This window comes from Zalophus californianus, chromosome 10 (assembly GCF_009762305.2).
Source record: "Zalophus californianus isolate mZalCal1 chromosome 10, mZalCal1.pri.v2, whole genome shotgun sequence".
NCBI classification, from domain to species: Eukaryota; Metazoa; Chordata; class Mammalia; order Carnivora; family Otariidae; genus Zalophus; species Zalophus californianus.
This window is the reverse complement of record NC_045604.1, coordinates 108,799,598-108,823,915: the sequence shown is the minus strand read 5'-3', so window position 1 is coordinate 108,823,915 and position 24,318 is coordinate 108,799,598. Positions and strand designations below refer to the sequence as shown.

Here is a 24,318-nt window from a genome sequence, read left to right as displayed (position 1 = left end):
ACCCCTCCCGTGGGCTCTTGCAGAGGAGAGGGCACCTTTGCATTCCTCCCTTGCAGGCAGAGCGAACCTGCTCTGACAGCTTCCAGTGAAATGCAGCTGTGTGGAGAACACAGGTGTGAATAACTACTCGTTATCACAGGAGAACATAAGTTGGGGGAAATCTACTTTGGAAGAAAACAACTGAATAGTTATGCTACTAAACATGAATTGCAAAATGGGTAAATAAAGAATGTGGAAGTTCTCTGTGACCTAGGGAATAAATGGTAAACTATTAATAGTGGGAAGGGTCAGAACCACCCCAATACAGTGTCTTTTGCGGTGTGATTAGTAATGGGAGGAAAATCTTTGCCAAATAAGAGCATAAAATCATTGAAGGAATGCTACTTTTATCATCTTTTTTGATCCTGGAAACGTAAGTTTCTTCTGGTAACCAGTAGATGATTAATGGATTTCTCTCTCTCTCTCTCTCTCTTGCTTGTCTTCCCTCCCTTCTCAAGCCCCTTAGTTGCTGTCTCTCTGACTCCATCCCCTCCCCCCTTCTGACTGAATGCCAGGCTCTGTCCCGGGGCCTGGAGTCATTGCTGGAGTATACAGACCTGGTCACTGACCTCATCTAGCTTGCAGTCTTGTGGGGAGGACATTTGGGCTCTTAGAGTACACAGTGTGATAAACCCCTGGGTGGGCAATACAGGTGCATGGGGGCTCCAGAGGCAGGGACTCTAACCTGTGGAACCTCGGGGACGCTTTCCAAGTTGAGATCTGAGTGGTGAGGATGAATTAGTGGAGGGGTTGTGTCAGTGGGGGAGGTTCCTGGTAGGGGAAGTAAACTTGCAGACTCTGAAGGGGCAGAGGACCTGCCTGGAAGGACTGAGAGTAGTTCATGGTAGATGAAACTAGGTGCAGTAGAGTCAGGAGTGATGAGAGAGCCTGGGGCGGAGGGCAGACGGGAGCTGACGACGATGGGCACTGGGGCTTATTATGGAGTGTGGGCATAAGGCTAAAGACGGTGGGAAGCCCCAGGACACAATGCAAGAACTATACAAGGATATAACGGCCCCTCCTCGTCCCCCAGCCACCTGGTTTCCCTCCCTGTTGGTGGCCGCTGTTGGCCGGGGGTAGCATTGTGTACATACTATTCTGATCTGTTTGTTTTTGTTTTTTCTTGTTTTCTTTTAAACATATATCATAGAGATGGTTTGGACTGTATCCCTGCTCCCCCAAATTCATATGTTGAATTCCTAACCCCTGTGACCTCAGAGTGTGACCCTATTTGGAGATGGGGTCTTTACCAAGGTAATCAAGTTAAAATTAGGTCTTTAGGCCCTAATTCAACATGACTGTATCTTTATAAAAACCGGAAATTTGGATGTGGAGACAGATCCAGAGGGACGACCAGGAGAGGGGCTGCAGGGAGAGGATGGGCCTCTCCCAGAAGGCGGGAGAAAGGCCCCGAGGGCATCCTTCCACACAGCTCTCAGAAGGGAAAACTTCAAACATACAAATCTGTGCAAGACCAGACAGACATGGCTATTCTGGCCTCCCCTGTGGCTTTCACTCAGCTTTTGTGAGCTCGTGGCCTTCCTTTTTCAGGCTACCCCCATCACTTTCACTGCCTCCATACTGTTTGTTTGAAGCAAATTCCAGACATTTTTAAATAGGTCACTATCTGTAAAAAGGTAAGAACTACTTTTTAAAAACATAATCACGTTATTAGCACTCCTAGGAGCAATGAGTCATACTTCCTTAATATGGTCAATTAGCAGTGTTCAGATCTCTAGTTGTCTCAGATGTCATCATTTTGAGTTTGCATTATGATTCAGATGATACCCATACATTGCAGTTGGTCGGTATGTCTTTTCAAATCTCTTTCAGTCTCTTCTCCATCTCTCATAATGCAGGTCTTTCTCCTTAGTGTTCCTCGTAGCCTCTGCATTGCTGATCACATTCTTGTGGTGGTATTTGATATGTTCCACAATTCTCTTTATTTCCTATGAATTGGCATTTAGATCTAGAGGGTTTGTCAGATACAGGCTTGATGTTTTGTTATTGTTGTTTGCTTTCAGGCTACTGTTTAGTAGGTGGTGGTGTTTTTCTTTCGGGAGGCACATAATGTCTGGTTGTCTCTTTTTGCATTATTAACTTGATATAAATGTCACATTCAGGAAATATTCTCCTGTTTTTGTTTTTTTTAAACTGTTTAAAAATGTAAAACCATTCTTAGGTTGTAGGCCATACCCAAACCAACAGTAGGCAGGTCATAGAGTCTCCTGATCCCTGTTCCAAGGTATATACATATCTGTGATATAATAGGAAATATATATTTGGTCTTTGTCCCCTTTCCCGGCACAGAACTCTTAAAACCCTTGGAATTTCCCAAGTGATGAGGTGATAGGAGCATCTCTTGTTATTAAAAACAAGGCTCTTTCAACCACACTTGAATTTATGCTAATGAAGTGACTCTTAGTGGCCCCTAAATAGCTTCAGGATGGGGAGTGGTGGCCAAAGGAACAAATCGGGGGATTAGAGGGTTTGAAATTTACCACTAGATAACCAAACGGTAAGTATGAGGAAATTTCTCTATAAAAGTGTATCAGCTAGTGACTGAGGAAGGAATAACAAAATTAGAATATCAGCATTTTCAGTCCCTAATGGGCTTGCACATACCATCACTTGTTTTTATCTGTGGACCTTAAGAAAATTTTATTTAATCCAAAAATGGATTCACAAGTAACTCTTTAGTTAATTACATAGGTATTTGAGTTCTGATAGAGGTTCTAGGCATGGATTTATAAAATAATCAGGTAGTACTCCTGACTTACTCTGAGTCATTGCCGTGAAATTGTGTTCTCTAAATTACCCGTCTATAAAACAGATAATATGTACCCGCCTCTTAGAGTTTCTCAAGTTTTCTGCTTATTAAATCAAGTGCTAGATGTCTAGTAAAATGGTTTGAAAACTGTAAAATGAAAACTTACAGAATGGGCTTTAGAGATGCCAAGTATTTTTTAATCAGTGTCTTGGGGAAGCGTACTAACTACTCCAAACCTCTAATTACCCTTGTTCTCGGTTTGTAATCCTTAAAGCTGCCTAGGAGAGTGGAGACACTCCTGTGGTCATTGGTGCTTTTCTTTAGTGGGTGATTGGTTTACTTTATGCATTTCTGAATGCTGTAGGCTGAGAATGTTGAAGGAAAGCTGCCTTTCGTCATAGTTTCCTAACTGTTGCAATCAGGAACCTTCCAGGGGTTTGCAGTTTGTAGTTTGAACTGCTGGGGCGTGGGGATTTTAGTTGTCATTCCTCACATCTAGAATTTGCTTCCTCTCTGTGGTTTGTACAAACCCATCTCACCTTCCAGCTTATTCGTAGGTGGGTTTGAGTCTTCATTTTATGGAAGTTTTTCCTTCATTGGTATGCTGAATTTTTTAAAGCACAGTGCTTTGGACTGATCAAAAGAAAAATACAGTAAATAAAATACTCTTTAAAAGTGGTACAGCTGTAAAAATTTCCTCTTGAGCCTACCTGGTGAATTTCTTCTTAGGTGGTAATTTGTAGAGGCCTTTCAGTGGCACCGGGGGGCATGGAGGATTGGTAGATCTCACCTACACAAAAGAAATCTTGAGTATGGGAGAGCAGATGCCCCTTGGTGTCTTAACAGAAATAAGTATGTTATCAAGGTAGGGCAGAACGCCTCATAAATAGTTATTTTTTAACACAAGTCTGACTTTCCATGCCTACCTAATGACTCACAGAAGACAGTTTTATGAACCGGGTAATTGAGCTGGCCTTCAGGCAGTGCTCATCAAATTTTACAATAAATAGATAGTATATGATGATAAAAAATTATGGGTGAAAAGAGAGGAAAAGGTAATTTAACACTTTGTGGAGTTTGGAGGAGAGCCCCAAAAGTATGAACTTTTAATTAACAACAATGGACTTTGATTCAAAGGACTTAGGTTAGGCTGTTTTTAAGAATTAAAAGTTAACCTCCTTGGCAAAACCATGTGGTATCAAGGGAAGTGAGGGGGATTTATTCTCAGCACCCTGAATCCAGAGTCTGGCCCTGCCACTTTCCCAGTCTGTGTGTTTGGGCTTATCATTGTCCTCGTCTGTGATGTGGACCTGGTCAGATTCTCTCGGAGGTGTTGTGACCGTCGAATGGAGTAAATACTGTATTTTGTCGGATCTCAAATATGATTGATTATGACACACCCTTATTTTTGTGCCATTAAGAAAGAAGAAATGCTGCCAGAGTAAACAGCTTTCTTTGGAGCATAAGATGCCCCTGACTTTTAGGAATGTTAAAGTGATGTTGGACAAAACTGCATCTTAAAAATCAATAAAATATAGTGTATATGAAAAGTGCTTTGCTACCTAAGCCTCAGGAGTCCTATTTAATCGTTATTCTATGAGTCAAGGCAGGGAAACAAAGTTGTCAGAATAAATACCAGTGGGAAGCAGAGGCCCTGCAGGATGAGAGAACAGGTAGCTGCCAGGAGAAAGAGAAGTGCCTCTGTTCACAGAGAGGTGGCTCTCAGTGGCTCTCTGCTCCGCACTTGGCTTTCCATGTGCACACGGGAGTCTGCCTGGGGAGTCCTTGCTCTCAGGTACAGCTGACTTTGAGAGGAATCACCAAGTTATTTTCTCTGTTCAATGTATGGATTTTCCTCTGTTTTAGATTTTATTGGTTTAGAACTTGAAATTCTTTTTTTTTTTTTAAGATTTTATTTATTGTAGAGAGAGAGAGTATGTGTGCGAGTGGAGGGAGGTGCGAAGGGAGAGGGAAAGAAAAAAAATCTCTAGCAGACTCCCGGCTGAGTTTGGAGCCCAGTGCAGGGCTCGATCTCGAGACCCTGAGATCATGGCCTGAGCTGAAATCAAGAGACTCTTAACTGACTGAGCCACCCAGGCGCCCCTGAAACTTGCAGATTTCTTAACAACCCTTGGTTAACTCTCATTGTTTTAAGTGCAGACTTGAGCAAGGCTTCAGCCAGCCTGAGCCCCACTTGTAGCAGCACGGGTTTCAGCATTGTCCTTTCCCAGAGCGACCTCTTGTAATTGGAAAGGAATTTAGTCCTGTTTGCTGTTGATGTTAGACTTCTCTGCTCTTCACTAAGGTCATTTTTTATTCAAGAACGCGTTTGCAGGGCACCTGCCTGGCACAGTTGGTTGAGCATTGGACTCTTGGTTTCAGCTCAGGTTTTGATCTCAGGGTCGTGAGATCGACCCCCGTATCGGGCTCCATGCTCAGTTGGAGTCTGCTTGAGATTCTTTTTCTGTCTCTCAAAAAATAAATAAGTCTTAAACAAAACCAAACCGAATGTGTTTTGCTCACATAGGAGTTTGGGTTAGTTCTTACTTTCTTCAGGTAGTGTAGTTTCACTTCAGGAAAATGGTGACATCGTTCTTTAACTTGTCTCCATGCTTCCCCTTGGTGCACTGGAACGTTGAGCTTACAAGTATATGTCAATTACATCTCAAAAAAGCAGGCAGGGTGGGGGTAGTTTATTTCTTAGACACCACTAGGTGAGACAGAACAATTCACCCTAACGAAGAAAAGCTTCAGAATAGCCCTAGTTGAAAAAGATGTTTTCCAAATAACTCTTTGCTGAAAGTAAAGTTGCATTTTGTTTTGTTTTGAAAAACACCCCTTTAAAAATGTGAAAATCATTCTAGCTAGAGTCTCCTCACTCCTATTCGAAACATAGGTGTAGAAGGCTGCTTATTATGACTGAGGCTCCTTGAGGAAGTGGCTGGTTCTAAAAGCTGGAGTGGGGAAGATAGAAGAAAAGCCTGGAGCTTCTGGTAGTGCCAGAAAATGAGACAGTGTTGGAGAAAGGGAAAGATGGGGTATGTCCAAAAGACCCAGTAGTCAACTTGAAAGAGCTGCCAGGGGCCAAAGCTGGAACAATTTGAGCTACAAAATAATTTTAATAATGGATTATAACCCAAAAAATATAAAATGTCTGTGAGTCCATAACTAAATAAATGACCAGATAAATAATTGAGGGAGAAGGGACAAATCTTCCTTATGGAAGAATTCCAGGTAATAAGTGTAGAAGGAATGAGGGAATAGAAGATCACCATTAGAACGTCCATAGTGGCAATTACTGCAGGTAAAGCGAGGAGACAAATGTGAAAATAAGTGTGTCAAACTTTAGGCAGACACAGGGTATTTGCACAGCCCCAGAGTGTCTCCCAAATATGAATTACTGTGGCAGTTTTAACATATGTCTACAAATTCTATAGTATTCTTCCAAGGAGTGCAGCTTAAATCAAGTGAATTCAATTACGCTTTATTCCTCAGCGAAAATTAAAACAGGCACGTTGGTTATTGTGGATAATGCTCTACAGCCAGGTCAGCAAACTACAGCTGGTGGGCCAAATCCAAACCACCTGTTTTTGTAAATAAACGTTTTACTGGCACACAGCCAGCGTGCCTGGACTTTGTCACCCACTTTTAAGGAATACATGAAGGGGAAAAGTGGTAACTTCCCAGTGGTGACACCTGGGCCAAGAGGTGGGGGTTCACGTCCCTGGGAGTAAGTTGTGTCTGCTGACGTGATGTGACGAGAAGAGTAGTTGGCTCTGGTATTCTAGATTCTTTGTACCCATCCGTAGCCTCAGTCCAGTCATCCGGCAGAAAACATCAGGCAACCCAAACTGAGGAGCATTCTACAAAATGCTGACCGGCACTCTTCGAAAGTGTCCAGGTGACAACACTCGAGGGAAGACTGAGGAAGGTCAGGGCCTGGAGGAGTCAAAGGGATGAGAGGAGTGAGTTCGGCACTGGTAGCCTGGGTTGGATCCGGGAAGAGAAAAGGGATGTGGGAAAACTGGGGGAAACCTGAGTCAAGTTGCAAGTTCAGTTAGTAGTGTTGTACTGCCGTTTTGTGGTCTTAGTTTTGATCACTTAGCTGTGGGGACATAAGATTTGGAAGCCTGGTGAAGGGTGTATGGGGGTGCTCAGGGTGTCCCTGCAGCACCTCTGTAAATTGAAGATTGTTTCCGTGTTCAAAGTTTTTTTTTTTAAAACCCTGACTTCTTATCCTGGATTGGTCATCTACTTTCTCTTGAGCGTCTAGGCATTATTTTCTTAATTCTTGGGTGGGGAAATCTATTGATTTGATTTGCGTGTTAAAGTTGATTTTGGAATGTCTGTGTTGTTAATATTCTTTATATGTTAATAGTTCTTTCTCTTTTCAGAGGAGGCACCTGCTGCAGAAGTCTCATCTTTTGTGATCCTGTCTGTGTGCAGTTTACTGGTATTAATAGTGTTAATTGCAAACTGTGTATCCTGCTGTAAGGACCCGGAAATAGACTTCAAGGTGAGCACAGATGGTGGGAACACTTAGAAATCATCCTCTGATACATTTATCAGTAGATGGGCTGCGTATCACAGTCCCTCGGGAGCAGGGGTGGGCAGCATTTTTCTGTAAGGGCCAGATAGTAAATATATTCTGCCATTGTGAATGGGCGATCCTGGGGGGCTGGATGGTCTCTGTCATGGCCACGCGGCTTTGATCTGCCGTTGTAGCGATGCCTCAACATGGGCATGAGACATGAAACCACATGGTTGTGGCTGTGTGCCAGTAAAACTTTTTTTACAAAAACAGGTGGTTTGGATTTGGCCCACCAGCTGTAGTTTGCTGACCTGGCTGTAGAGCATTGTTCACAATAACCACTTGCCTGTTTTAATTTTCGCTAAGTGAGGAATAAAGCGTGATTGAATTCACTTGCTCTAAGGCCTGTAAGGAAGAGCAGGCTGATTTTTTTTCTTTTTTTCCCTTCAGCTTTTATATGCTGGTACATTGTGGTTGTTAAGATTATCAAGGCCAAGGGATCCCCCAGTGTGTTTTGTGTATGGGAAAGAGCATCTTTCATTTTACCTGAACCCTTGAGTTCTCTGATGGGGAGAAAGAATGGTACCACTTGTAAAGTCTGGTGGGGGTCGGGGCTGGCGGGGAGTACTGTAGAGGGGCTGTTTTAGCTGCAGATGCGTGGAATCTGCTGGGAACCAAGTGGGGTATCCCGCTCTAGAACTTACCACATGCCTGCTGGTGTGCACTAGAGCTCAGCCAATGCTTGTTAAAGAGGAATACTTGAGAAAGAAGGAATGTATGCAGATAAAATGATCCTTAATGTCCAGCCCTGCCCGTTGTCCTGGGGGCTGTCCTGGGGGCCCTGAGGGCCACTGGTTCAAATTGGGGTAAAAAACTGTCTTCTAGCTACAACCCTCTTTTTAGTGGACACATGAACCTTCTTGGTAGACCTCACACCTGTTTCTGTGTTTTCTTTACCTTGAACCTGACAGCAGCTCCGAGAGATGAGATGTATTGTCCTTTTGGCTTGATGGAAAGATGAGAGCAGAGGGAGGCTGGAGGAAAAGACTTACTAGCACAGGCCATATTCCTTAGAAGATTCTACTTCAAACAACTGTAGGATTTTATTCACAACTTCAGGCCCCAGGCCCTAGAATCACTACAGACACTTCTGTGACTGCATGGAGGCACAGTATCTCTGTCCCTTGACCCTCAGTCTTGCTGAGGGACTGTGTACAGACACGTTGTCTTTTGAGGACAAAGATAAAGTGATCAGTGCTGAGACTGAAATCCAGGCTCTCATGTGTTGTGATACTGCATTCTTGCCTTAGATTGTTCTGACCCAACTGGGTCTCAGTATTGACCCAGGGAATTTGTTGTGATGTAGATTCTGGGACTCAGTGTTTCTGTCGAGCTTACCAAGGTGGTTCTGGTACAGGTGGCTCTGGGACCACACTGCATAGAGGATCCTCTCCAGCTGTGTAAACCATGACTGAAGGCGAGTGTCCACTCCTTTAGATTTAGAACTGTGTGGTGTTAGAGACTCTGTCCCTTGGAAGTCGTGTTACAGATCAGGAAGCTGCTGCCTGGCAGAGGAAGCAACTTGCCGGAGTGTATCTGGGCAGCCCCTGGCATAACTAGAAAAGTGACCCAGTCTTCTCTCTAGCCCCAAGTTTATTATTTTGCTGTTTTACTCCTCTGAATCTTTATAGAGTCATTGGCTGCCTAATGGTATATCATGCTGCTGCCAGAGTTTTGAGTGGCATTGTTTTTAAGGTGGAAGTGATGGATAAAGTCTTTTTTTTTTTTTTTAAGATTTATTTATTTTAGAGAGAGAGGGAGATGGAGTGAGAGAGCGGGTGGGAGGGGCAAAGGAAGAGAGAGAGAGAGAAACCCAAGCAAACTCCATGCTCAGCATGCAGCCCAACACAGGGCTTGATCTCACAACCCCAAGATCAGACCTGAGCCGAAACCAAGAGTCGGATGCTCAACCGACTGTGCCACCCAGACGCCCCAAGTCTTTTTTAATGAGAGTAGCTTTACGAATGTCCAAAGGGGAATTGAGTAAAGCTCTTCCATTCAGAGGTGCTTCATGGATTGAAGTTATGGTACCTTGTTTGTCCTACCCCCTCCCCTGTTACGAATAGCAATAAATGTCCTAATGCGTTTGACAACATAGGTGACATATGAAGGTAATGTTCTCCCACATGCATGTGAGAACTTACATATTATATCAGAGAAATCTACCCTTACAACTTCTGGTTTTTCCCTCATAGGGGTTATGGGGTGCAGCCAGGGGATGAGGTAGAAAAGGAAAATTAAAAGAAGGGTATTCTGTAGAGGAATGGAAAACAGTCTTGTTCACTGATCTATTCTCAGTTTCTGTTACGGTGCCTGGTGGGTAATACTCATTAGTTATCTGAGCGAATGAATGACCTTGATCATCGTCTGTATGAATGTTAAATTAACACGGACACCAAGGAAGACACAGCTCACTGGAATGGTGACAGCAGGAGTCGGGCTAGCTTTCTGCTGCAGAGTCACTGAAAAGACTCCCGCAGCTTTACGGGCACAGCGTCAGTTCTAAAGTCGCCATCTTCAGAAAAACCAGACGTTCTTTGTGTGTTAGCAGTACTTATGTGTGGGGCGCCTGGGTGGCTCAGTCGGTTAGGCGTCTGCCTTCGGCTCAGGTCATGATCCCGGGGTCCTGGGATCGAGTCCCACATTGGGCTCCTTGCTCGGCAGGAGGTTTGCTTCTCCCTCTGCTGCTCCCCCTGCTTGTGCTTTCACAGTCTCTCGCTCTCTCTCTCTCTGGCAAATAAATGGATAAAATCTTTAAAAAAACAAAACAAAACAGTACATACATACTACACAGCTTTAGACTGACCTTCATTTAGACACCGATGATTTTTCTACCCAGTTCAGTAATTTTTCCATTGTTACTCTTCCCAGAGAAACAGGACTTCCTTCTTTTCCCAGTTTTTTAACTGTCCATATCTTGATTGAAATCCTATTTCAATTAGAAATGGGTATATGGTTTTAAAATAAAATGGATCTGTTTGGATTCAATATGCAAAGAGATTTGTGAGATTGAATAGTAAAGAAAAAAAGAATAGCTGAAGCTCCAGTAACTTAAAATTTCCAACCTGGAAGCGTATTTCCATGTGAAGTTCCATGGTCATTTTAGAAAATTTTGCATTTAACTTCAAGCCATCAGTTGAAAAAAAAAGTTGCATAAAGTATGTATAATTTATTTTAAGCCTTAATGATTTTGCTATTTGGCATTGGAGAACACAATTATATATGCTTTTTGCTTAAGTAGGTACAAATTGGGGGAAAACTTTAAGGCCGTGTGTTTCAGATGAGTGAGTAAATGCTCATGTCTCAGATGTTAGCATATGTTTTTAATATTTGCTCTCAGACTGGTTTATATCCGATATAACATTGCTCCTCTTTTATTTTAGGAATTTGAAGATAATTTTGATGATGAGATAGATTTCACACCACCAGCAGAAGATACCCCCTCTGTTCAGTCCCCGGCAGAAGTTTTCACACTTTCAGTACCAAATATCTCACTACCAGCTCCATCCCAGCTCCAGCCTTCTGTAGGTAAGGCCTTACCTCCCAGCGTCATGTTTTTGTGAATCATTTCTCAGGGGTGAGAGTGGGAACCTTGATGCTAATCATAAAATGCTTGGATTACCTGTCTTGTCTGCTTGCTTATTTCTCTTCTTCCTGCTGCCTGCAAAAGCTGAGTCCTTTGCTTTTGGACCCTGAGTCTGGTATCAGATTAAACTGGTCTCCTCTGTTCACTGAAGTGGAACTCTCACACAGAGCTCTTGGCCTTTGCTTGGGTAGTCCTCGACACTCACTGCTCGTCTTGCTGAGTAGGATGCTGCTGTCTTTCCCTGGGCTGTCCTGTGTTTGGGGAGGGCTGTTTATTTGGATATGTTAGTTGGATTGACTTTCATGCTGAGATAGAGGTTTGATTAGATGTTGATCGATTTATTATTATAAAATAGAATATGACTGGCAGTTGGAGAGTCCGGGATTGCTGAGCCTACCAAGAGAAGGCTGTGCTGTCTGCGTGCCGTCCCTCCTTCTCGTGGTTCCGCACCGAGCAGTGTAGGTTCAGGGCAGCATAAACCCAGCAGCTGATTGCACTGCTGTAGGCATGCATGACCGAAAGAAGACAGAAGATAAAATGTGACACAGCTGGTATATTTCCTATAAAATATCTGTACAGTTAGGTATATTTAATATGTGTAGGTTTTGCAGCATTAAAATACTAACATGTAGTATTTACCTGTAATTTTAGTAAATAACAATACCCTTCCTTCTACCAAAATAGTGAAATTTAATGGGAATCTAATATACCCTCCCTTGGGATCACTTAAGTAACCTAGGTATACTTCTCTCTAAACGGAAATATTTTCTCTTCTCTTCGCTTTCTTTCTTCCTTTCTTTTTATTTTTAAAGATTTTATTTATTTATTTCTCAGAGAGAAACAGAGACAGCACAAGCAGGGAGAGAGGGAGGCAGAGGGAGAAGCAGGCTCCCCGCTGAGCAAGGAGCCCGATGCGGGACTTGATCCCAAGATCCCGGGATCATGACCCAAGCCGAAGGGAACTGCTTAACCTACTGAGCCACCCAGGCGTCCCTTCTCTTTGCTTTCTTGATCATAGACTTTCCTATATACTTAAGGGAGGCCCTGAGAGACTTTCTAGGGCTTTTACCATTTTGGAGTCTTAACACTCATGAATTCATTTCAAGTAATAGAATCCTAACTCAGATCAGCATGTACAGAAGGGGGACTTTTTTTGACGCTGGAACCAGGCAATGGGAAGAGTAGGGGTTAGGAGGACCTTAGAGGCAACTGGAGCTGGGAACTTGGACACCATCGTGCTTTTCGTTCACTCCTTGTTTCTCTCCTCTTTGCATGTTGGCTGAAATCCCGCACACCAGCTTCTTTCCTCAGCTTGGAGCATAGCTGCTGCCAACGCCAGGTTCAGATCCTTGTAGCTTTACTACCAAAGGAGCTTCTCTTTCCTCAGACCAGAAAGAAAACCCTTGGCGAGCCATTCTGGTTGGCTTCCCCCGAGTCTGACAGTGTTGACCCCTCCCTGTGGGCAGGAAGCCACGACAGAGAAGAGCCTGATGACTTCTGTCCAAGACATAGTGGGGATGGACCAGGGCACAGTCATGGGCACAGCCAAAATGGTAGTGACCTGGACAGCCATCCTCATTACATTCATACACCTTTCTGTGTTTCTCGAGCCCTCTATTCCAAATTCCTTCTTAATAGGAAGAAATTCTTTCCAATTTCTCTGCATAGAATAGTCACAGAATATTTTTATGATCTTGGGATGGAAGAGGGCTTTCCAAGCTTGACACCAAATGCAGAAACATAAAGGAAAATATTGGCAAATAGGTTTCAAAAAATTAAATATTCTTTATGGAAAAAGACACCATAAACAAATTTGACCAAGTAGCAAAAATATTTGTAAACTACAAAGAATGTCTAAGAAAAAAAAAAACCAACCCTGTTGTATATTAGTATATACTAAGGTTACAAACAAATGTATAAGAAGAAGAACACTTCAATAGGAAAGAATAAGTCAAGGATGTGAAAGGAGAAATTCATGAAAAGAAATTCAAATGGCCAATAAAAAATAGGAATTCCGCTATTAATTAAAGAAATACAGGGGTAGCTCAGTTGTTAAGCGTCTGCCTTTGGCTCAGGTCATGATCTTGGTCCTGGGATCGAGCCCCACATCGGGCTCCCTGCTCCGCGGGAAGCCTGCTTCTCCCTCTCCCACTCCCCCTGCTTGTGTTCCCTCTCTCGCTGTGTCTCTCTCTGTCAAATAAATAAATAAAATCTTAAAAAAAAAAATACAAACATAAGATGATAACAGCTAAACAAAGATGAGAAGAAAGGATGCTAGGTGGTGATGGGTTGAGGAGTGTGTGTGGGAAACAGGCCCTTGGATACTCCCTGCTAGCGGGACTGTAAATTGATAGAGACATTCTTCCCTGAGGGTAGTCTGACAGTATGTATCCAAATGTAAGATGTATTTACCCTTGATCCTGCAGTTCCACACTCAGTAGTTTATTTAGATCAGTATGCAAATAAATATCTACAAAGGAATTTATTGCAGCATCAGATTAAATGTCTGTCAGTATGTAACTTGTTAAAATATGGTAAGTCCATACAATGGAGTATTATGTAGTCCTGTGAAAGGAGGAAAGGTATTTGTGATATATTAAGTGAGAAAAGTATACCATATATTCAAGAGCAAATCTAGAAGAAACTCTACATGTTTTTTCCTTTTTAAAATGTATTTTATTTTACGAATAGATAATATAGTCATACAGTTGAAAAATCAAAACATACAAAGGTATATAGAGTGAAAAGCCTCTAATCTTTGAATCTGACCTCAGCTCCTACCCCCACTGTCTGTCTGTCCGTAACTACTCTTCTTGGTTTCTTATACATCTTTCTGGACTTTATTGATGTAAATATTCGCATTTATGTGCCCCCCCACACACCCCCTACCCCCCCCCGCCATCACCAAAACACACTTTTTTTACTCATAGGGGCATGGTAAATACATTATTCCGCATCTTGCTTTTTTCACTTACAGATGTACCTTAGAGATCTTTCCGTATGCATAAAGAGAGCTTGTTTATTCCTGCTTACAGTTTCTATTTAAATTGTATGGACTTAGCACAATTTATTTAACCTATTGATGGATATTTGGGTTGTTTCTAATCTTATGCTCTTATTTCTAATCTTATGCTATTAAAAATAAAGCTTGTACGTATGTTGGTTTTCACATTGATGTTGGGCTGCTATATTTGTAGAATAAATTTTCAGAAGCAGTCAAAGAGTACATAATTTTGGGGGATATTGCCAGCTTACCCTCCACAAGGAGTTGTGTTAATTTATGTTCCTTCTATTTGTGTGTCAAATGGTATATGTTACTACTATTGAAGCTAAGTTGGTATCAGTTCAAATTAGATTATTATAAATTTAGGGTGATAACTGTAATCTCCATGGTAACCACTAAGAACATAACTAGTAAATATGGAAACAGAAAATGAAGAAATCAAAATGTACACTAAAAAAAAATTAGTCAAATATACACGAAAAAAGAATTTTTTGATGTTTCCTGATTTTAATATAGCCAAATTTAACAGCCCCTTAAGCTAGAAATGTAATATCTCTTTTTTGTAATTTTTATAATTTTTTAAAATTTTTAATTTTTTTAAAGATTTTATTTATTTATTTGTCAGAGGAGAGAGTGTACAAGCAGGAGGAGTGGCAGACAGAGGGAGAGGGAGAAGCAGGCTCTCCGGGTCTCGATCCCGGGACACTGAGATCATGACCTGAACCGAAGGCAGACGCTTAACCATCTGAGCCACCCAGGTGTCCCTTTTTTTTTTTTTAATTCTTAAAATTATTATTTTTTTTAAGAGTTAGAGCTTTTTTTTTTTTTTTTAAAGAGTTAGAGCTTTTTATGTCTTAAATCCTTTCCTATTCTGTGGTCAAAATGATGCTTAACTACTTTTTCTTCCTACACTGTTTTAAGGTTTTGCTTTAACATTTAAATTAATTTAAATCCATAACCCATCCTGAGTTAAATTTTTAAAAATTTTTTGTTATGTTAATCACCACGTATCACATCATTAGTTTTTGATGTAGTGTTCCATGATTCGTTGTTTGTGCATAACACCCAGTGCTCCACGCAGAACGTGCCCTCTTTGATACCCATCACCAGGCTAGCCCATCCCCCCACCCTCCCCCCTCTAGAACCCTCAGTTTGTTTTTTAGAGTCCATTGTCTCTCATGGTTCGTCTCCCCCTCCAATTTCCCCCCTTTCATTCTTCCCCTCCTGCTATCTTCTTTTTTTTTTTTCTTAACATATATTGCATTATTTGTTTCAGAGGTACAAATCTGTGATTCAACAGTCATGCACAATTCACAGCGCTCACCATAGCACATACCCTCCCTGATGTCTATCACCCAGCCACCCCATCCCTCCCACCCCACCCCCACTCCAGCAACCCTCAGTTTGTTTCCTGAGATTAAGAATTCCTCATATCAGTGAGGTCATATGATACATGTCTTTCTCTGATTGACTTATTTCACTCAGCATAACACCCTCCAGTTCCATCCACGTCGTTGCAAATGGCAAGATCTCATTCCTTTTGATGGCTGCATAATATTCCATCGTATATATATACCACATCTTCTTTATCCATTCATCTGTCGATGGACATCTTGGCTCTTTCCATAGTTTGGCTGTTACAGACAGTGGTGCTATAAACATCGGGATGCACATATCCCTTCGGATCCCTACATTTGTATCTTTGTGGTAAATACCCAGTAGTACAATTGCTGGATCGTATGGTAGCTCTATTTTCAACCGTTTGAGGAAACTCCATACTGTTTTCCAGAGGGGTTGCACCAGCTTGCATTCCCACCAGCAGGGTAGGAGGGTTCCCCTTTCTCCGCATCCCTGCCAACATCTGTCATTTCCTGACTTGTTAATTTTAGCCATTCTGACTGGTGTGAGGTGGTCTCTCATGGAGGTTTTGATTTGGATTTCCCTGATGCCGAGCGATGTGGAGCACTTTTTCATGTGTCTGTTGGCCATTTGGATGTCTTCTTTGGAAAAATGTCTGTTCATGTCTTCTGCCCATTTCTTGATTGGATTATTCTTTGGGTGTTGAGTTTGATAAGTTCTTTATAGATTTTGGATACTAGCCCTTTATCTGATATGTCATTTGCACATCCTTCTCCCATTCTGTTGGTTGTCTTTTGGTTTTGTTGACGGTTTCTTTTGCTGTGCAAAAGCTTTTTATCTTGATGAAATCCCAATAGTTCATTTTTGCCCTTGCTTCCCTTGCCTTTGGCGATGTTTCTAGGAAGAAGTTGCTGTGGCTGAGGTCGAAGAGGTCGCTGCCTGTGTTCTCCTTTAGGATTCTGATGGACTCCTGTCTCACGTTTAGGTCTTTCAACCATTTGGAGTCTATTTTTGTGTGTGGTGTAAGGAAATGGTCCAGTTTCATTCTTCTGCATGTGGCTGTCCAATTTTCCCAACACCATTTGTTGAAGAGACTGTCTTTTTTCCATTGGACATTCTTTCCTGCTTTGTCAAAGATTAGTTGACTACAGAGTTGAGGGTCCATTTCTGGGCTCTCGATTCTGTTCCATTGATCGATGTGTCTGTTTTTGTGCCAGTACCATACTGTCTTGATGATGACAGCTTTGTAATAGAGCCGGAAGTCTGGAATTGTGATGCCGCCAGCTTTGCTTTTCTTTTTCAACATTCCTCTGGCTATTTGGGGTCTTTTCTGGTTCCATACAAATTTTAGGAAAATTTGTTCCATTTCTTTGAAAAAAGTTGACGGTATTTTGATGGGGATTGCATTGAATGTGTAGATTGCTCTAGGTAGCATTGACATCTTCACAATATTTGTTCTTTCAGTCCATGAGCATGGAACGTTTTTCCATTTCTATGTGTCTTCCTCAATTTCTTTCATGAGTATTTTATAGTTTTCTGCGTACAGATTCTTTGCCTCTTTGGTTAGATTTATTTCTAGGTATCCTATGGTTTTGGGTGCAGTTGTAAATGGGATCGACTCCTTAATTTCTCTTCCTTCTATCTTGCTGTTGGTGTATAGGAATGCCACTGATTTCTGTGCATTGATTTTATATCCTGCCACTTTACTGAATTCCTGTATGAGTTCTAGCAGTTTTGGGGTGGAGTCTTTTTGGGTTTTCCACATAAAGTATCATATCATCTGCAAAGAGTGAGAGTTTGACTTCTTTGCCGATTTGGATGCCTTTCATTCCTTTTTGTTGTCTGATTGCTGTGGCTAGGACTTCTAATACTGCGTTGAATAGCAGTGGTGAGAGTGGACATCCCTGCCGCATTCCTGTCCTTAGGGGGAAAGCTCTCAGTTTTTCCCCATTGAGAATGATATTCGCTGTAGGTTTTTCATAGATGACTTTTATGATACTGAGCTATGTAACCTCTATCCCTATGCTCTGAAGAGTTTTGATCAAGAAAGGATGCTGTACTTTGTCAAATGCTTTTTCTGCATCTGTTGAGAGGATCATATGATTCTTGTTCTTTCTTTTGTTAATGTATTGTATCACGTTGGTTGATTTGCGGATGTTGAACCAACCTTGCAGCCCAGGGATAAATCCCACTTGGTCGTGGTGAATAAGCCTTTTAATGTACTGTTGGATCCTATTGGCTAGTATGTTGGTGAGAATTTTTGCATCCATGTTCATCAGGGATACTGGTCTGTAATTCTCCTTTTTGATGGGGTCTTTGTCTGGTTTGGGGATCAAGGTAATGGTGGCCTCATAAAACGAGTTTGGAAGTTTTCCTTCCATTTCTATTTTTTGGAACAGTTTCAGGAGAATAGGTATTAATTCTTCTTTAAATGTTTGGTAGAATTCCCTTGGGAAGCCATCTGGCCCTGGGCTTTTGTTTGTTGGGAGATTTTTTTTTTTTTTTTAAGATTTTATTTATTTATTTGAGAGAGAGAGAATGAGAGATAGAGAGCACGAGAGGGAAGAGGGCCAGAGGGAGAAGCAGACTCCCTGCCGAGCAGGGAGCCCGATGTGGGACTCGATCCTAGGACTCCAGGATCATGACCTGAGCCGAAGGCAATCGCTTAACTGACTGAGCCACCCAGGCACCCTGTTGGGAGATTTTTGATGACTGCTTCAATTTCCTTAGTGGTTATAGGTCTGTTCAGGTTTTCTATTTTTTCCTGGTTAAGTTTTGGTAGTTGATACATCTCTAGGATAATGCATCCATTTCTTCCAGGTTATCTAATTTGCTCGCATATAGTTGCTCATAATATGTTCTTATAATTGTTTGTATTTCTTTGGTGTTGGTTGTGATCTCTCCTCTTTCATTTATGATTTTGTTGATTTGGGTCATTTCTCTTTTCTTTTTGATCAGTCTGGCCAGGGGTTTATCAATCTTGTTAATTCTTTCAAAGAACCAGCTCCTAGTTTTGTTGATCTGTTCTACTGTTCTTTTGGTTTCTATTTCATTGATTTCTGCTCTGATCTTTATTATTTCTCTTCTCCTGCTGGGTTTAGGCTTTATTTGCTGTTCTTTCTCTAGCTCCTTTAGGTGTAGGGTTAGGTTGTGTATTTGAGACCTTTCTTGTTTCTTGAGAAAGGCTTGTATTGCTATATACTTTCCTCTCAGGACTGCCTTTGCTGCATCCCAAAGATTTGAACAGTTGTGTTTTTACTTTCATTGGTTTCCATGAATTTTTTTTAATTCTCCTTTAATTTCCTGGTTGACCCATTCATTCTTTAGTAGGATGCTCTTTAGCCTCCACGTATTTGAGTTCTTTCCGACTTTCCTCTTGTGATTGAGTTCTAGTTTCAAAGCATTGTGGTCTGAAAATATGCAGGGAATGATCCCAATCTTTTGGTACCGGTTGAGACCTGATTTGTGACCTAGGATGTGATCTATTCTTGAGAATGTTCCATGGGCACTAGAGAAGAACGTGTATTCCGTTGCTTTGGGATGGAATGTTCTGAATATGTCTGTGAAGTCCATTTGGTCCATTGTGTCATTTAAAGTCTTTATTTCCTTGTTGATCTTTTGTTTAGATGATCTGTCCATTTCAGTCAGGGGCTGTTAAAGTCCCCCACTACTGTTGTATTGTTGTCAATGTGTTTCTTTGCTTTTGTTATTAATTGCCGTATATAATTGGCTGCTTCCATGTTGGAGCATAGATATTTACAATTGTTAGATCTTCTTGTTGGATAGACCCTTTAAGTAGGATATAGTGTTCTTCTTCATCTCTTTTTACAGTCTTTGGTTTAAAATCTAATTTGTCTGATATAAGGATTGCCACCCCAGCTTTCTTTTGGTGTCCATTAGCATGGTAAATGGTTTTCTACCCCCTCACTTTCAATCTGGGAGTGTTGGGTCTAAAATGAGTCTTGCAGACAGCATATGGATGGGTCTTGTTTTTTAATCCAATCTGATAGCCTGTGTCTTTTGGGGCATTTAGCCCATTTACATTCAGGGTAACTATTGAAAGGTATGAATTTAGTGCCATTGTATTTCCTGTAAGGTGACTGTGACTGTATATTGTCTGTGTTCCTTTCTGGTCTATGCTGCTTTTAGGCTCTCTCTTTGCTTAGAGGACCCCTTTCAATATTTCTTGTAGGGCTCGTTTCGTGTTTGTAAATTCCTTTAGTTTTTGTTTGTCCTGGAAGCTTTTTATCTCTCCTTCTATTTTCAGTGATAACCTAGCTGGATATAGTATTCTTGGCTGCATATTTTTCTCGTTTAGTGCTCTGAATATATCATGCCAGTCCTTTCTGGCCTGCTAGGTCTCTGTGGATAGGTCTGTTGCCAGTCTAATGTTTCTACCATTATAGGTTACATATCTCTTCCCCTGAGCTGCTTTCAGGATTTTCTCTTTGTCTCTGAGACTTGCAAGTTTTACTATTAGATGTCGGGGTGTTGACCTATTTTTATTGATTTTCACAGGGGTTCTCTGTGCCTCCTGGATTTTGATGCCCGTTTCCTTCCCCACATTAGGGAAGTTCTCTATTATAATTTGCTCCAATATACCTTCTGCCCCTCTCTCTCTTTCTTCTTCTTCTGGGATCCCAATTATTCTAATGTTGTTTCGTCTTATGGTATCGCTTCTCTCTCAAATTCTGCCCTTGTGATCCAGTAGTTGTTTATCTCTCTTTTTTCTCAGCTTCTTTATTTTCCATCATTTGGTCTTCTATATCGCTGATTCTCTCTTCTGCCTCATTTATCCTGGCAGTTAGTGCCCCCATTTTTGATTGCACCTCATTAATAGCCTTTTTGATTTTGACTTGGATTTTAGTTCTTTTATTTCTCCAGAAAGGGTTTCTCTAATAACTTCCATGCTTTTTTCAAGGCCAGCTCTTATCTTTAAAATCATGATTCTGAACCCTAGGTCCGACTCGTACTAATGTCCGTATTGAGTAGGTCCCTGGCAGACGGTACTACCTCTTGTTCTTTTTGTTGAGGTGATTTTTTCCGTCTTGTCATTTTGTCCAGAGGAGAATAGATAAATGAGAGAACAAGATGCTAACAGGGTAACAATGTCCCCAGAAAATATACTCTAAACAAATCAGAAAAGACCTGAAACCAGGGGGAAAGAAAGGGAAAGAAATAAAAAAGAGAAAAAAAAGAAAAAGAAAAAGATAAAAACAAAGAAAAGCAGAACAAAACAAAAAAAGAACAGAATATGATCAAATATGATCAGGCGGGTGCATAGATCAATGCCACAGACTAGATTTTGGGTGTATTTTGGTCTGTTAGAAGAAAGCGCCTCCCAAAATTTTGAAGGAAGAAAGACTTATATATGTACAAAATAAGGGTTGATACGATGAAGGGATGGAATATGACTAAAGATGAAAATTATAAAAAAATTTATAAGAGGAATTGATAAGTTTGAAAAAAGAAAGAGGATTTAAAAAAAAGGAAAAAAAGGGGGAGAGAATGTGATCAGGCAGGAGACTAGAACAAAGCCATACGCTAGAGATTTAGGGTATATTTTGATCTGTTAGAAGAAACTGTATCTCAAAATTTTAAAGAGAGAACAACATATATATATGCCAAAAATAAGGGTAAGTACTATGAAGGGCTAGACTATGATTCTAAAAATGAAAAATAAAAATTTTTTTTTAAAAAGGGATTGATAAGATATTGGTTGAAAAAGGGAAAAAGAAAAATTCAAAAAAAAGTTAAAAAAATTAACTTTGAAAGACTAAAGAATCATGGTAAAAAAGCCATGAATTATATGTGCAGTATTCCCCTAGCGCTGGAGTTCTCCCTTTCTCATTGATCGGTAAACTTGGTCTTGTCTGGCTGTTCTTGCTGATCTTCTGGAGGGGCCTGTTGCCGTGGTTCCCAAATGTCTTTGCCGGAGGTGGAATTGCCCCGCCCTTGCCGGTCAGGGCTAAGTAACCTGCTTGGGTTTGCTCTCGGGAGCTTTTGTTGCCTGCAAGCTTTTGGTACAGCTTTGGAGGACGAGAGTGAAAATGGCGGCCTCCCAATCTCTGCCCCGGAGGAGCCGAGAACTCGGGACCCCACTCCTCAGTGCGCCCCCAGAGAAAAGCAGTCAATCACTCCCTTCTCCCCGGTCTCCGGCCATACTCTGTGCTCACACGGCCTGTGACCGAGCGTTTCTGTCTCTGGCACCCGACTCGGTGTGGAGTCTCCAAACCCAGCAGATCCCTGCGGTGCGCTGCCGCGCCGCCCCTCTCGGGGGAGGGAGGGGAGTCTCCCCGGATCTGCCGCTCGTTGGGTCCCTGCTGGAGGAGCAGTGGCCCCGACTGTGTCTCCAGTCACAGTTTATGGCAACCCCGAGCTGAGAGCCCGCGCCTCGGCTCCGTCTCTGCAGCCGGCTTCCCCGCTCTGATACCTGGGAGCTCTGGTGCACTCAGGCACCCCCGGTCTTTCTGTGACCCCGAGGGTCCTGAGACCACACTGTCCCGCGAGAGTTCCACCCCCTGCTTAGCCACTGGAGCAACGTCCCTCAGAGGAGCCGACTTCTAAAAGTTCCGATTTTGTGCTCCGCGGCTCTATCACTTGCCAGAAGTGGCCGACGAGGCCCCCTCCGCCGCCGTCTATCCTCCCGAATATCGCCTCAGATTCACTTCACACGTCCTACCTTCCAGTAAGTGGTCGCTTTTCTGTTCAGAGAGTTGTTGCTATTCTTTTCTTGGATCTCCTGTTGAGTTCGTAGGTGTTCAGAATGGTTTGATCCCTGTCTGGCTGAATTCCTCAGACCAGACAAAATCCAGGTCTCCTACTCCAACACCATCTTGCTCTGCCCAAACCTGAGTTAATTTTTGAGTATGGTGTTAAAGAATCCATGAATCTTTTTGGTAGATTACTGTGTTTTTCTCAGCTTTCTTCACTGATTGGTCCTTCTCTTCCTCTCGCTTTTTAGTTCCATATGTAGGGGCACCTGGGTGGCTCAGTCAGTTAAACGTCTGCCTTTGGCTCAGGTCATGATCCCAGAGTCCCAGGATTGAGCCCCACGTTGGGCTCCCTGCCCAGCGGGGAGTCTGCTTCTCACTCTGCCCCTCTCTCTCAAGTAAAAAAACAAAAAACACCATTTGTGTTGTGTCTGTTGTAGGCCTTCTATTCTATTTCAGTAATTTGTCAATTCCTTGTTCCAGTACAACATTGTCTTAATTATTTAATAGTTTCACAATAATGATGTGATTTGCAAGTTTTTCTCCTATTCTGTAGTTTGTCTTTTCACTCTTTTGGTAGTGTCCTTTGATACACAAAAGTTTTAAATTTTGATGATGTCCAATTTATTTTTTTCTTTTGTTGCTTGTGCTTTTAGTGTCATACTTAAGAAACTTTTGTCAAACTCAAGGTCATGAAGATTTGCACCAATGTTGTCTTCTATGATTTTTATAGTTTTAGTTTTGAAATTTGGGTCTTTGACCCATTAGTATTTGTATATGGTGTGAAGTAAGGTTCCAGGTTCATTGTTTTACAGGTGGATAGCTAGTTGCCCCAGCAACAATTTGTGAAGAGACTGTTCTTCCCCCATTGAATTGTCTTGGCACCTTGTTGAAAATCAGTTGACCATATTTGTTTGTGTTTATTTTGGGACTCTCAATCCCACTGATCTATATCTAGCCTTATTGCCAGTATCACCGTGTTTTGACTAGTATAGCTTTGTAGTGAGTTTTGGAATTGAGAAGTTTATGAATCTTCCAACTTTGTTTTTAAGAATGTTTTGGCTATTCAGAGTCCCTTGAAATTCTATATGATTTTTATTTTATTTATTTATTTATTTTTAAGATTTTATCTATTAGAGCGAGAGAGAGCATAAGCAGGAGAGCAACAAGCAACGGAGAGGGAGAAGTAGACTTCCCACTGAGCAGGGATCCCGCGGCGTGGGGCTTAATCCCAGGACCCCAGGACCATGACCTGAGCCAAAGACCGACGCCCAACTGACTGAGCCACCCAGGTGGCCCCCCCATATGAATTTTAGGATCAGTTTTTCCATTTCTGCAAAATAAGCCATTAAGATTTGTGTGTGTGCCATTTTGATTTCCTTTTGTTTATATTTTTTAGATATTTTCTTGGGGATCATAATTATCTTCAATTTATAACAGTTGTGTTTCAGTTGATACCAATTTTTAGCTTCAGTACCATATAAATAGTCGGCAATTCAGTCGAGTCCTTTTATGTCATCACAAATTACATCTTCAGATCTTGTGTTTCCATTAACATAGATTTATAATTTTTCATGTGTTTGTCTTTTCAATCATGTAGTAAATTAGAAGAGGAGCTACACACCAAAAGTACAATGATGCTGGCTTTTATAATTACCTGTGTAGTTTTACAAGTGATCTTTATTTGTTCATATGGCTTCCAGTTACTGTTTAGTGTCCTTTTACTTTATCCTGAAGGACTCCCTTTAACAGTTATTGTAGGGCAGGTATAGTGGCAGTAATCTCCCTAAACCTGTGTTTATCTGGAGATGTCTTACCTTCTCCTTCATTTTTTGGAAGATGGTTTTTGTCGGGTATAGAATTCTTGATTGACGGGTCATTTCTTTCAGCATGTCACTTGTGCCATCCCACTGCCTTTTGGCCTCCATGGTTTCTGGTGAGAAATCAGTTGTTAATCTTATCAAAGATCCCTTATATGTAGGAGTGGCTCCCTTTTGGTGCTTTCAAGATTCTCCATCTTTGGTTTTTGACAGTCTGATTATGATGTGTCTGAGTATGTGTTTGAGTTTATCTTACTTGGAATTTGTTGAACTTCTTGCATGTGTAGATTCATACCTTTTTCCAAATTGGGACATTTTTTACCATTATATCTTCAAATATTCTTTCTGCCCTCTTTCCCCCTCTTTTTCTGGGGCTCTCATGCGTATGTTGGTCCCTTTGGTGGTGTCCCGCAAGTCCCTTTGGAGCCTTTGCCCA

The 24,318-nt window shown here is 41.6% G+C and overlaps 1 protein-coding gene across 1 annotated transcript in view; it reads left to right on the top strand.

Annotated features, from left to right (window-relative positions):
- Positions 1–24,318, top strand: part of LMTK2 (lemur tyrosine kinase 2) — an 89,770-nt gene that overhangs the window by 14,957 nt on the left and 50,495 nt on the right. Inside the window, exons 2-3 of the mRNA XM_027611192.2 lie at positions 7,204–7,325; positions 10,784–10,928. Of these exons, the coding sequence (XP_027466993.1) occupies positions 7,204–7,325; positions 10,784–10,928 (267 nt within the window). The remainder of the gene's footprint in view (positions 1–7,203; positions 7,326–10,783; positions 10,929–24,318) is intronic.